Source organism: Anolis carolinensis, chromosome 6 (genome assembly GCF_035594765.1).
Source record: "Anolis carolinensis isolate JA03-04 chromosome 6, rAnoCar3.1.pri, whole genome shotgun sequence".
NCBI classification, from domain to species: Eukaryota; Metazoa; Chordata; class Lepidosauria; order Squamata; family Dactyloidae; genus Anolis; species Anolis carolinensis.
This window is the reverse complement of record NC_085846.1, coordinates 116,470,037-116,484,101: the sequence shown is the minus strand read 5'-3', so window position 1 is coordinate 116,484,101 and position 14,065 is coordinate 116,470,037. Positions and strand designations below refer to the sequence as shown.

At 43.0% G+C, this 14,065-nt stretch overlaps 1 protein-coding gene across 2 annotated transcripts in view; it reads right to left on the bottom strand.

The window, feature by feature from the left end:
• Nucleotides 1–507: 507 nt before the first annotated feature.
• The window catches only part of pth1r (parathyroid hormone 1 receptor), a 164,392-nt gene continuing 150,834 nt past the window's right edge, over nucleotides 508–14,065 (bottom strand). For both annotated transcript variants that reach the window (XM_062984114.1, XM_062984116.1), the window contains 3 exons: nucleotides 5,949–6,090; nucleotides 3,975–4,016; nucleotides 508–1,136 (listed from right to left, as the gene is read on the bottom strand). In XM_062984114.1, coding sequence (XP_062840184.1) covers nucleotides 720–1,136; nucleotides 3,975–4,016; nucleotides 5,949–6,090 — 601 coding nt within the window. In that variant the 3' untranslated portion in view covers nucleotides 508–719. The remainder of the gene's footprint in view (nucleotides 1,137–3,974; nucleotides 4,017–5,948; nucleotides 6,091–14,065) is intronic.

Sequence of the window (14,065 nt, the reverse complement as noted above, 5' to 3'; positions counted from 1 at the left end):
ATCCATCCATCCATCCACCCACTTATTGCATTATATCCAGGGTAACTTATCTAAAGGGCAATCATGACCAACCCTTGGCTCTTTCAGTGCTGAAACATGGCACATAGACAACCCCCTTCTCTTTGAAGATTGACTATAATGAATGGCTTGTAAACCCAGTATTTCCTTCATTTTCAGCCGGTATGGCAAACTGTGATGGGGCCTGGAGATGCCACCACCATGAACACCTTGGGGTGGTGGACCATGGAGCAAAATGTGTGATCATCAGACAGCTGGCCTACATTCCTCCATAAAGCTTGATTCCTGGTTCCAAAAGACAAGGGAGGAAGAAATTATTGTCTATAGGCCTTTTGTTGATTTGGTTGGATGTTCCTTTGAACTTCTTGAGAAGCTCTTACTTGAACATCTAACCGTGTTCCTCTCTCTCTCTCTCCCCAAACCCCATTGACATCACTGTCTCCTTCTCTTTGGAAGCTCCTAGCAAGTAAACAGCACTCACACCTCAGGTGGACGTAGCCAGTTTTATTGCTACAGCACACACAGAAAGAAAATAACACTACTAATTTCCCATGTCCCTCCAGCCCCTTTCCTGGTGCTCATCCCTCCTCCCCTTCCAGTCCCTTCCACAGCCTTCTCCAACTCCTGTGAGGGATTTCTCCTGATTGTGGCTTCCTCACAGGACGGCTCTCCTCCTTCTCCAGGTTCTCCTTCCTCCTCCTTCAGGTGTGTTCGCAGGGGCAGGAGTCAAAGGCTTGCTCTTCCAAGCTTTGAATTGTGTCCTGACACTCTTCTTCCACAAGTATGGTCGGTTTGTCTCCGTTGTAGAGTCCCGAACCGTTGAGGTACTCCTCGTCTTTGTTATACTGTTCCGGCCCAGAGGAAGGCAAGGAGTTCTCGGAAATGGAGCCGTTTTTGACGTATCCGGGCAAATTCCGGTGTCCGTTGACCGAGCCGGGGAGGAGCCTGGTGTTGAGGTGGAGGGCAATGCTCCCGCCCCCACGGGTGGTCACGTTCGTGATGCTGGTGTGCGAGACCATGGGTCCGTAGCTGTAGGTGGTGCTCCCGCTGCGGGCTTTGCGCTTGAAGTCCAGCGCCAAGGTCCACCGGCTCCACGACTTCTTGATTTCGGCTTGAACCTGACAAGGACAAGAAAGAGAAAGCAAGGTTGTTATTATCAGAGAATCATGGGGCCGGGCTGTGGCGCAGGCTGGTGAGCAGCCTGCTGCAATAAATCACTCTGACCATGAGGTCATGAGTTCGAGGCCAGCCTGTGGCGGGGTGAGCACCCGTCAATTTTTTTAAAAAATAGCCCCTGCTCGTTGCTGACCTAGCAACCCAAAAGATGGTTGCATCTATCAAGTAGGAAATAAGGTGCCACTTATAAAGCGGAGAGGCAAATTTAACTAATTTATGACGTTGGAATGAGGAAGTGCCGTCAGAGTGGATGATGAAGCAGCTGCTCCCCCCTGTGGCCAGAATCGAACGTCCCCTCAGGAGAAGGTTAAATTGCCTCTGCGTCTGTCTCTGTCTCGGTTCTATGTGTATATGGGCATTGAATGTTTGCCCTATATGTATATAATGTGATCCGCCCTGAGTCCCCTTCAGGGTGAGAAAGAAGGGCAGAATATAAATACTGTAAATAAATAAATAAATAAATAAATAAATAGTGTTGGAAGAGTCCAACACACTTCTCTCACTCAAGAAAATTGTTGCACCCCAGCCAGAATTCACCTTGCTCTCAACACTAACCAGGAAACTAAAATAATAGTAAAACAGTTTATTGACAAAACACATATAAAAAGGAAAAATCACCATAAGAAACAGGAAAGGCAAAATCCAAGAGTTAATAGGGGGAAAATAGTCAAAAAAATAGTTAGCCAAACCAAACTGGCAATAGAAAAATTCTCCAAAGGTAATAATCTAAACAGTTCAAAGCTGCTTCATAAAACAAGGTACAAAATGTCAAAATCCAACATGAGCATAAATCCCAAGACACAAGGACCAAAACATGAACATGAACCCAAAAGGCAGACCATAAAAACTTCTTAAACAATGCATCCAAACTCCCAAGATCTTGGACTAAGACATGAACTGGAAACAAGGCTTGAGATCCTCACTGTTATGCAACGTTGCCTGATCTGAAGTCCCAAAGAGACACTTCTCTGATTTAAAGACCGCAAAACATGAAGTCACTTCTGTGACCTTGACTTCCTTGCCTGTGAGATTGTTTATGTTTTTCTTTCTCAGGATGTCTTCTCAACCTTCTCAGTTTGATTGATTCCTCCCTAAGATCAAGTCTGATACACCTGTCAATCACGGGTGTTCTCTTGGGCAAGCTTTCTCGCCCATCTATTTCTTTATCCGGAGTTGCTATGCTACCAGTAGGTGAAAGGTCTCCACCAGGCGCTGCATCTCCCTGTCTGATTTCACTTTCAAGCCTACTCTCACAGACAGAATCTTACTCTAAAATCCCCTCATTTTCCTCACTGACGGAACTATCCACCATTCTCAGGCTCTGCAATACCAATCCCCTTATCTTCGGCTGGCTGAACCACAACAAAGACACAATTCAAGCACTCTGGACAAATGGCCATCCACCCTAAGGGACATCCAGTTCAAACCCCTGCCATGCAGAAAGATTAAGGGGGGTCTATGTTCTACCTGAGTTGGAAGAGACCCCCAGCCTGACTCTCTCTGCCATTCAGGATGACACAATCCAAGCCCTCTCAACAGATGGCCATCCACCTCCAGAGAAGGAGGCTCCATCAAACTCCCAGGCAATCTACGTGCCATGATCAAATAGTTTTTACTATTAGGAAGTTCTTCCTAATGTTTAGATGGAATCACCTTTCTTACAATTTGAACCCATTGCTCTTTGTCCTAACCTCCTGAGCAGCAGAAAATAAGCTTGCTCCATCTCAATGTGACCTCATTTCAGATATGTAAACATGGCACTCAGGTCTCATCCTTATTTTCTCCATATTAAACACCTCCAGCTTCCTCAGAGGGAATCACAGATTCACACTTGGCCATTTTGGTGGCCCTTCTCTGAACACCTTCTGCCTTGTCCATCTATCTTCTTCTTGAAGTACGGTGCCCAGAACTGGATGGGATATTCCAGGTGGGGACCAACCAAATTATGGGATGCTGAGCAGTGGAAAGATTGGATGGTGGTGCCAAGTTGGAAAGAAATTGGGAGATGAATGATTTTTTTTCCTATCATTGTTTTACTTTGGCCATATCATGGGAAGGGTTGGCTCACCAGAAATGTCAACAATCCTCAAAATGGTGGAAGGGAGCAAGAAAATGGAACTCTTTTACAGATGGATAGACGCCACTAAGAAAGCCACAGGTGCCCTGAGTTTGCAAGACCTGAGCAGAGCGATGGAGGATAGAATGAGTTCCTCATTCATGGCTTGAAGTTGACTTGAGAGAAGTTAAGCACAACAATAAGGCAGAAGGCACTCAAAAAAAAGAAGACCGCATGGCAGGCAGATGATTCACCGAGACTTTGTAAGACCTTAGTAAAGGTTGAGGAAAGGGAGACTTGGAAGTCTCTATTCATGGAGTCACCATAAGTTCATGGCAACTTGGAGGGAGTCAACAACAAAAGTGAAATGTCCAACAACAACCTGGAAACTAGGCATATGATTTTGCATTCCTGCTTGCAAGGATGAATACACACAACCCTCCACATTTGCTGGGGTGAGGAGCACACGACACACATGAAAGTGAGAAACTGCAAACAAAAGGCTATATTTCTAGGTCTTCCAGTATGACTTTCAAAACGTTTGCCTTTATCTTCAACAGTACACAATATCCTATATAATAATAATAATAATAATAATAATAATAATAATAATAATAATAATAATAATAATAATTCAAAACATCCAGTCTTGCCTTCCTTTGCTCCAGGAAGAGAAGACTGCATGTTGGGTTGCAATACTGTGTTTGGCTTCAAAGACACTTACCTCCCCATTGCAAAAACAATAGATAATGGCGACGAAAAATCCCTAGAAAGAAGAAGAAGAAAATTAATATTTATTTAGTATTTTTGGAAAATTGAAATCTCCATAATCTTTTGGAGATTTTATGATCTTTGGAAAGGCATGACCTTGTTAGAAGTCATAATCTTTTGAAAAATGATGCCATAACCTCTTGGTAAAAGCACGACCTGTTAGAGTTATAATCTTTTGGGAAAATGGCATTCGTGCAAGGCAACTAGGTTTCTCAGTTGTTAAACTGATGTACCTAGGTATGACTTTGAACTGTTAGCTATGCCAATGCACAAAAACACAGAGTTTCAGAAGTGTTCTTTTAGTGGCCGCAAAAAGTATCTACTCTTTCTTAAAATATATTTGCCTTTACATCATGCTATCAAGACACAAAAATAAGCAGACTTTTAAAAAATTAACATAGTTGGTTTACTCACAAACTTCATGTATTTAGCATACAGGTACTTTGCATATGAATCCAGTTACAGATAGGGCTTGAAGTAGGTTCTCTGTGTAAGTAACACAGGGCCTCTTTCTTGTAATTAAGAGTCCATAATCTAAAGCATCTCTCTGTTCTGGGAGTCTAATAGAGTCTCTGTCTAGTCTGAAAGTCCAATGGAGTCTAAACTGTCCTGCTTCTACTGGCATCTGAAAGCATCCTGTTCCTACGGAAGCCTAAGGCATCCTGTTTCTAAAATGGAGTCTGAGTCCTGAACAAGCCCAGATCTGGTCATGTGGTCTGCAGCTCCTCCCACAACATAGAATTAAGGAAAATTACAAACCAATACACACATCTACAATACAGTAAGCAATTTGAATTATATACATAACAAACAACTAGTGGAGGCTGGGGAAGGTTGCTATTTCCAACAAGCATGACCCAAAGAGAAACTCCAACAAGAAGACAGGAGTGAGAGAGTAGGAAATGTTAGGTAGGGCTTTCTCTCTCTCTCTTTTCTTAACTTTTCTATCTTCTTTGCTTTAATTCAATCTACACCCACTTTTCTATCTTAGTTTAGATAAGGAAAAATAAACCCCCTTTTAACGTCATAGAAAACTTTTCTGTATTAGATAAATCCTGAAGAAAACAATAACAAAGGATGTTAAAAACATCTACATTCTATTAATTTTTGTGACAGACAGTCCATTTGTATTAGATCTAACCGTTTTAAAATCCAATAATCAGCTCCCAACTAATCTTGCAGCTGTGCACATAAGAAAAAACATTTTATCTTGATTTGCATTTAGTTTTGCACTTGTTATGCCCAGTAGATACATTTCTGGTGCCAAAGGGAATTTGGTTTTTAATATTTTCTGTGTTATTAAATGAATATTGTTCCAGTATCTTTTAATTTCTTTACAAGTCCACCACTGATGGGGAAAAGTTCCTATTTCTTTCTCACACTTCCAGCATTTGTTGGATAATCGCTTGTTAAATGTTGCTAATTTAGTGGAGGTGTAGTACCATCTGAACAACATCTTATACCAAAGAGATGCTAAACAGAAAACAGATTGGACTGGTTTCCAAGATTTTGTGCAAAATAGAGGAACAACATTAACAATAAACCTATCCGATGTATGAAAAGCAAAGCAGAAAGTGAACTCGAAAGAACAATAGAAGATATTTTTTCCCCTTTTTTATGGAATCTGTCCTTCTTTTCTCAAGAGGACAATGGGAAGTCAACCTTGCCCCCCTTTTTTCTCCATCTCCTTTTTTCCTGTTTTTTTTCTTTCCTTCTCTCCCTTCTCTTCACAATGTTCTCCCCCAATTTCACTGTAAATATAACTTATAACACAATAAAAACTATTATTTTTTAAAAAATCTACATTCTAGACCCATTCTTTTATCCTTCCCTATACTCTAACACAGAAGGAAAGAAGAATCCTGGAGGGCAAGACTTTTCACAAATCAGGGCTTTTCCTCTGCAAAAATGTGCACACCACCCATACCTGGAAAGAGTTGAAGAGCATTTCATAATGCATTTGGATTTGCCAGAGGATCCCTGACACTTCGGTGTACGGCATCGCCATGAAGACAATGTAATGGACTCCGAAGAGCGGCATGAGGACCAGCGTCGATTTCAGCAGCTTCCTGCAGAAGGGAACACAAGGAGGAGGAAGAATGAGAGACTCTGGGTTAGTCTGTTTTTGTTATTTACTAGGTATCTTAACCATATGCCTCTCTTCAAGAACAAGAAAAAACAACAACAACATGTCAGAGTATTTGTAGCGCAGCAGTAGTTGGATGGAAGCAGTGGAACGCAGAACGAAGAGACACTCAGAAACATTGGTAAAACTATTTACAAAGTTTTACTGTATGCAGCAATAATCAACACAAACAGACTTGCAGACGACAGACGAACACAGGACTGTTCTGTTCTCCAACAGAACTTGATTCGAACTCTAGGCAGACAGAACTCAACTGAACTGAACTGAACTGATGCAATCGTTATGCACAAACACTAGTGTCTGGATACTCCCTAGTTCCAGCCACAAATCAAGATCATCATAGCTTCTTGGCAATTAACTCTTTCCACACTATGGTACAATCTGGATGTTGCAATCAGTTGCAATACAAGCATGGCACACATTGCATTTAAACACTATCAATACACAATTCCCACATTAACACAACAGACACAGAGAGCTCATAGTATTGTCTAGATGGGCCCCAGACAAAGCAATTTTGCTGTAAAATTGTGCCTTTTTGCAAGGTTTGCATGCAGGAAAACCCAGGTTGCATCCACACTGTCAAAAGCATGCAGCTTGGCACTGCTTTAACTAGCATGGCTCAAAACGCTGGAATCCTGGGAGCTACAGTTTCAAGAAGTCTTTTGTCTTCTGTGTCGAACTATGAATCCCATTATTTGTGACCCAGCCATCAGAAAGATAAAGCTGGTCATTGCGGTCAGGGAGAGATCTGGTTGGTTGGTAATGCCATTCGAGGTGCCTTTCTCCATACCTTGAACTTTACAGAAAATAGCAAAATGTACTATAGCTAGGAACCATAATGATGTTAGTAGTTGAGTGCTGGTCTCTGGAGACTGGGATTTGAAACCCACTGGGTGGCCCTTGGGCAGAGCACACTCTCTCAGCCTCAGAGGAAGGCAATGAAGAACCTCTTCTGAGCAAATCGTGCCAAGACAACCTTGCCATTGGTTTGCCTTCAGCTCACCATAAAGTGGAAACGGTTTAAAGGCACACAACAACAACAACACTATAGGTAATACTAGATAATCAATCAATAAGCAATGAAAGCCATGCTTTAATGATCTGCGGTATCCAATGCTTGCTTATCATTGAGTCTATAAGCTTGGCAAGCTGCCTTCTGGAAGCAGAGAAATAATTCCCAGTGTGATTTGGTTAAACCAAGGCACTTTGGTTAAGTGAACTGCATGTAAAAGATTTTAAAATTTCCCCATACTTCTCCAAGAAACATATGCACGAATAAGGCATCAAGAGAGCCATGTGTTGCCCATTCATCTGTCTATCACCTGCCTGTCAATCTGTCTATCTATCCTCTCCCATCTCTCGTTTACTCAACAGCCAATTAAATCCTATCGTAGTTTCCCTTCTGAATGTCCTCCTGTCTATCAAATGCAGAAAAGGCTTACTTTCCAAACACTGGGTTTTATAAATAGCGCCTTTGGCTTTGCAATTCTCCTCTGCCTTCAATATAGATTATATATATTTTTTGTTTCCAGCACTTTACTGCCAGCAGACGAACATTGCAAGGGCATGAAGGTAGCAATTGCTTTGATTTGACTATCTTTACCAAAACATACGTTCGGCATAAATATATTTAATGCAAGATCAGAGCGCTTTCAGGAATCATCCCGAACCAGGGCCAAGGGTTGTCTGGAGGGGTTCCTGCCCGTCCTGTCTCCCCGGGCATCTTCCAGCAAAACCTTTATGATGAGAAAGTGGCAAGTCTTTTCTTTCTAACAAGCTCTGGACAACTGCCAGTCTTGCCTTGGTTGCCTCCAGGCATTCATTCATAGCACAGGAGGCTTCAGCAGGTGAGAAATGCCTCCTAATGAGCCACAGCCATTGGAGAGAGTGCTCTTGTTGCAAGAGAACCCGCTCTCCAATTTGGCTGGGTTTCGGAGCTCAAGACCCCCATGAAAGTGGGAACAATTGTGAATAATCCCCTTCTTTTTAAACCTGGAATCAACAGGTCTTCCAGTGGTCAACATCCGCTGGACAACGGGAGCATACAGTTGACCCTCCACATTTGCAGGGTTTGCCAATTTGATTACACTGTGTAACCCAGGGGTCCCCAAGCTAAGGCCCAGGGGCCCTCCGAGGTCATTTACCTGGCCCCCGCCCTCAGTTTTATAATATAATAAATTGTATATACATATAATATTGATAATAATATTATAATGTAATACAATATAACACTAATAATAATACCGTATAAGAATATTAATTATATATTCTATATTACATATAATACTAGCTGTGCCTGGCCACGCGTTGCTGTGGCATTGTCTGGTGGTGTTGGTGAGAAATGTTGAGGTAGTGGTGGTAATGAATGTCTGTTGTATGGTTGTCTTTATGTTTAGTATGCATTTGGTTGTTTGTGTACTGTGAAAGTGGTGAGGATAGAGGGGGTCTATGTCCCTATGTAGTATTGTATAGTATTTATACGTTGTCCATGTGTTGTGAATGCTTATTATCCAACACATTCACTTATCCAACGTTCTGCCGGCCTGTTTATGTTGGATAAGTGAGACTCTACTGTATATTTAAAATCTTATATTATCTGCTTAGAACTGGATTATATGAGACCCCCTTCTACACAGCTGTATAAAATGCACACTGAAGTGGATTATATGGCAGTGTGGATTCAAGAAAATCCAGTTCAAAGCAGATAATATAAGATTATAAATGGGTAATATAGCTGTGTGGAAGGGCCTTGAGTCTACACTGCCATATAATCCAGTTAAAATCAGATAATCTGTATCTTATAGGCAGTGTGGAAGAGGCCTGAGGCCTAACTGTGCCTGTCCCCTGGGCTGAGTAGGTTGCTAGGAGACCAAGTGGGCAGAGCTTAGCCCTCTAACTGGCATAAAAACAATAATTCCTTTCCCTCTAATTAGGACTTTATTTTTCTTTTCTTTTTGTTGTATCAACCTAGAGCCGTGGATGATGGGTTGTGTTGTCAAATTTTGAGGTTGGGGGGCCTGTAGTTTTGTTGTTTTGTCCGCTGCCCTGATGCCATCACTCTTTTATATATATAGATTACTAATAATATTACAGTATAGTGGTATAGTTCAATATAATAATTATATAATGCTAATATTGTGCTATGCTAATAATATAATATATTGTATGTACATATAATTTGTAAGCCACTCTGAGTCCCCTTTGGGGTGAGAAGGGTGTGATACAAATGTAGTAAATAAATGCAGTAGATAAATAAATAATAAATAAATACATTTTAGACTTAGGCTCGCCCAAAGTCTGAAATGACTTGAAGGCACACAACAACAACAACAACAACAACAACAATCCTAATTAACTTGACTATCTCATTGGCCAGAAGCAGGAGCACACTTCCCATTGAAATCCTGATAAATGTATGTTGGTTAAAATGGTTTTTATTTTTAAATATTGTATTGTTCTTTCATTGTTGTTGTTGTTGTTGTTGTTGTTGTTTTTTAACTACAAATAAGACATGTGCAGCGTGCACCGGAATTTGTTTGGATTTTTTTTTCAAATGATAATCCGGCCCCTCAATAGTCTGAAGGATTGTGGACTGGCCCTCGGCTTAAAAAGTTTGAGGACCCCTGGTGTAACCCATTTTTTGTTCCTGGGCACTAAATGTCATATCCTAATTCGTTCCTTCACAAAAACATGGGAAAAGTTTATTAAACTGCCAAAGTTTTGTTCTTGAGGGAGTGACATCCTTCTACAGCACATTTTGCGATACTTTTTCAATGAATATCTCACAGCGTCTCAAATAATTCGACCTAGTTTGTGGCAGCCACAAAAACGAAGTTCCTGGAGCAGAACAACTACAGTAGAGTCTCGCTTATCCAACCTTTGCTTATCCAATTTTCTGGATTATCCAACGCAGTCTGCCTCCTGCCCGGATCCACAGCTGTTTCTCTAGGCAGCAAGGACTGATCTTTTTACACATTTAATTTCCGACAATGTTGTTACTGTGAGTTCATTTTATGAAAATCTATCTTTATTTGTAGTCAATTTGTTAGTAGCCAATGTTTTGTAGTCAATGTTTTCAATACATTGCGATGTTTTGGTGCTAAATTCATAAATGCAGTAATTACCACATGTTACTGCTTTTTCTGTTGATTTGTTGTAAAATCATAACGTAATTTGACATTTAATAGGCTTTTCCTTAATCTCTCCTTATTATCCAACATTTTCGCTTATCCAACGTTCTGCTACCCCGTTTATGTTGGATAAGTGAGACTCTACTGTACTTTCAAAGGAAGGACCATATTTTCAAATCAGGAAGATTAAATTATTCACATTTTGTTACACAGTGTTATTCATGGATTTGATTAATAAGTTGTCTTTTTTGGCTAATGTTATTTTACAGCTTTACAGGAGAAATGAAGGAAGATGGATACCTGGAATATCATTTGTTAGCTTCATGTGTAAGCAATAACTCTAATTCTTGATGGAAGAAACCAGTCTTTGGAATGGAATAGAAGTAGAAGTTCATATTGAATATGCATATTGAATATGCACATTGAATATGGATCAAGATGTGAGGGGAAGTCCTAGGGAGGAGGGAGCAATCTTCCTTTTTGCTGTCCTGGAGAGTAGGATGCAATGGAACAAGGGCTTCAAACTACAGGAAAGGAAGGAGATTCCACCTGAACAGACGGAAGGACTCTCTCTCTAACTGTAAGGAGGGCTGTTCAGGAGTGGAACTCTATGCCTCAGAGTGTGTTGGAGGCTCCTTCTTTGGAGATTTTTAAGCAGAGGCTGAATGGCCATCTGTCGGGGGTGCTTTGAATGCAATTTTCCTGCTTCTTGGCAGAATGGAGTTGGACTGGATGACGCATGAGGTCTCTTCCAACTCTAGGATTCTATGAATGCTCATTTGAAGCACAAGTGAGTACCAGAGAGAGTGAAAGCCAGGAGCGGTTCAACCGCCAGGCAAACTAGGCACTTGACTGTGGCGCCATCTTGTAGGGGGCACCATTGAGGTGCTCCCGGGTGCGCGCGCATGCATGCGCACATGCATGTTGAGGCGCACGCGGGAGCACCTCAATGGCGCCCCCTACAAGATGGTGCCACCTTCCAGCTCGCTTGGGCCTCCCGGGCGGCGCTCACGCTCTCAACCTGCTTCAACTGGTGGAAGGAAGCCTCCTTCCACTGGTTGCCGCTCACGCCACCCGGAAGGCAGGCCCATGCTGGCATGTGCTTGCCCCGCGTGCTGGCGTGCGCGCTCTCCAGAAGGCTGCCGTGGCCTCACCCACAGCCGCTGCTGCTGCCTCCTCCTCAGAGGTTGTGAAGTCTGTATGAAGCAAGGCAAGTGGGGTTTATTTATCTGTGGAATAATGTCCGGGGGGGGGGGGGGAGAAAGAGCTCTTGTCTGTTTAAGGCAAGTGTGAATGTTGCAATTGGGCAGCTTGATTAGCATTTAATGGCCTTGCAGCTTCAAAGCCTGGCTGCTTCCTCCCTGTGGGCATCCTTGGTTGCGGGGTGTTAGTTGGCCCTGATTGCTTCCTGTTGTTCTTTATTTAGGCTTTTCCTTAATCCCTCCTTATTATCCAACGTTTTCGCTTATCCTACGCTTTTATTTTTCAGTGATTGGTTTGGTGGGGGGGGGGGGCAAAATTTCTGTTCGCCTACACTTGAAAATTACCTTGGGCCAACCCTGGTGAGAGCACTTAGTTTGTCACTGCGAAATCCCATGCAAATGCCACAGACCCCTAAAGTATATTTCAGAAAGCATAACATGGGAGAACTGGAGTCTTTTGGGTGGAATGGAGATAGAAATTCCACACATGGCCGCAAATTGCCATTAGAAGCCCAAGTGAGTGCCAGAGAAAGTGAGGCCACCCAGGAAACTGTACGCTTGTCACTCTGAGATTCCAATGGAGACAAAGGCAAGGGCTGCATGCGAATGCCACAGACCTCCAGAGCGTGGATCAGAAAGTACGGCCGGAGGAGAAGGAGGAGGAGGACATCTGGTAGCGTTTAGAAGCGGTGCTCCCCGAGGGGACGGGATTTGACTGGAAATGATGCTGAGGAGGAAGAGGAGGAGGAGGGAGGGGATGCCAACGGCTGCCGTGGCACCGCATGGAGGCAATTACCGAGGGGGCAACCACCGCCTTTAGGGCCCTTCGTTGGCAACTGGCCGTCGTTCGGAGCCGGAGAGCTGGAAAAACACTGTTCAGGACCAACCGAGTGCATCCAAACCATAATTAATAACAAGCCTCAAAGAGCATGAAATAAATCGGTAGGTAAATAATAGTCCTCCTGACCACGCTTGGGCTTTTTTCAAGGCTGGTTGCAAACTGCAATCTTGGGCATTTTTCAGATTGCTGCCTCCCTCCCTCTGCCCATCCGTCATTCTCCAAATTAAATCCTTTCTTTGCAAATGCTCAAGGTTTGCTCCAAGCCCCTGGCTTTCTTCTCCCGCTAAAGCAGCTCGTCACATTTGACAAAATGGAGCTTTTGGCATGGATGTGGCCCAACAGAGGGGTTGTAGGTTGGGTCCTAGAAATGCCACGTTCCCGACGTCAGCGGCGTCTCAAAGCCAGAGCCGGCGGAGATCTGAGAGGCCGATGACAGGTGTCGCTAGACATTCTTGCAGCGCTGTGTGGCGTCTCGAGGGAGGCCAAAACCACTTCTGAAGAAGCCAGCGTTCTGTTTTGACCAGGGCCTGGCATTGGGGAATCCAGAGCCAAGGGTTTGGTCGCTCAGCCTGTTTGTGAAGCCCGTTGCTTTCTTCACAGCCTGCTTTACCTCCACTCAGAGTTTCCAAAGGCTGGATTAGTCTGAGAGAATTCCTGGGTTTCTTCAAATAGGGAACAATTGTGCCAATTGAATGTCTCTCTTCTGTAATAAACTCCAAAATAACCAGCCTTGTGACCATGTTGTTGCGTGCCTTCAAGTCATTTCTGATTTATGGTGAACCAATCCCTTGGTTTGCTGAGGCTCAGTGCACTCAATGCAGCATGAAAGCGGCTGAGATGGAAATGGATGATTCCGTGTGAAGACCGAGAACTGGTTCAAGACCTGAATGGTGCCAAGATGCACCAAAGTTTGGCGCTGACCCTGTTTCAGGATCTGCAGTATCGTCACGGCTGCGGGGGATTCTGGATTTCTTCCCACTCTTTTGCTGCAATATGCATATGTAGATCATTGAAGTGGTTTTGCCACATAATGTGTTTTACACTTAAGCATCCCAATGCACATTACATCTATTTTGGAGAATTGCACAGTCTTGCCTATCCCTAAAGTGTGTTCCTGTGTGTGTTTGCACCGTGCATCATTTGAATGCCATGTTTTTCGAGATGCCTTCAATCCACATTATGGATTGACTTGCCCAAGGTTACCCAGTGCTTGCCAGTAGTGGCAAAACATCCTGGATTCATCTGGGCTCAGGCTGTGGTGCAGGCTAGAGAGCAGCTGCAATGAGTCACTGCAATGAATCACTCTGACCAGGAGGTCATGAGTTCGAGGCCCGCTCGGAGCCTATGTTTGTCTTGTCTTTGTTCTATGTTAAAAGGCATTGAATGTTTGCCTATATGTGTAATGTGATCCGCCCTGAGTCCCCTTCAGGGTGAGAAGGGCGGAATATAAATTCTGTAAATAAATAAATAAATAAATAAATAAATAAATAAATAAATAAATAATAATTAATGGATCACTGTTTGTCCACACAATGCATAGCAGCTTCCAGTGAGTATCCAGCCTTTGTCCTACTTTGAGCAAAGTTGGGAGATGTTTCAAAGTTTGCTGGAAGCTCCGGAGTAACTCACAACTTTGAGGCACCAGTCAGTGGGATTTGGGTCTGATTCAATCCTTTCTCCGTGGGTTTGATTGTACCTGCGTCACCGCTCCTACCCAGACCA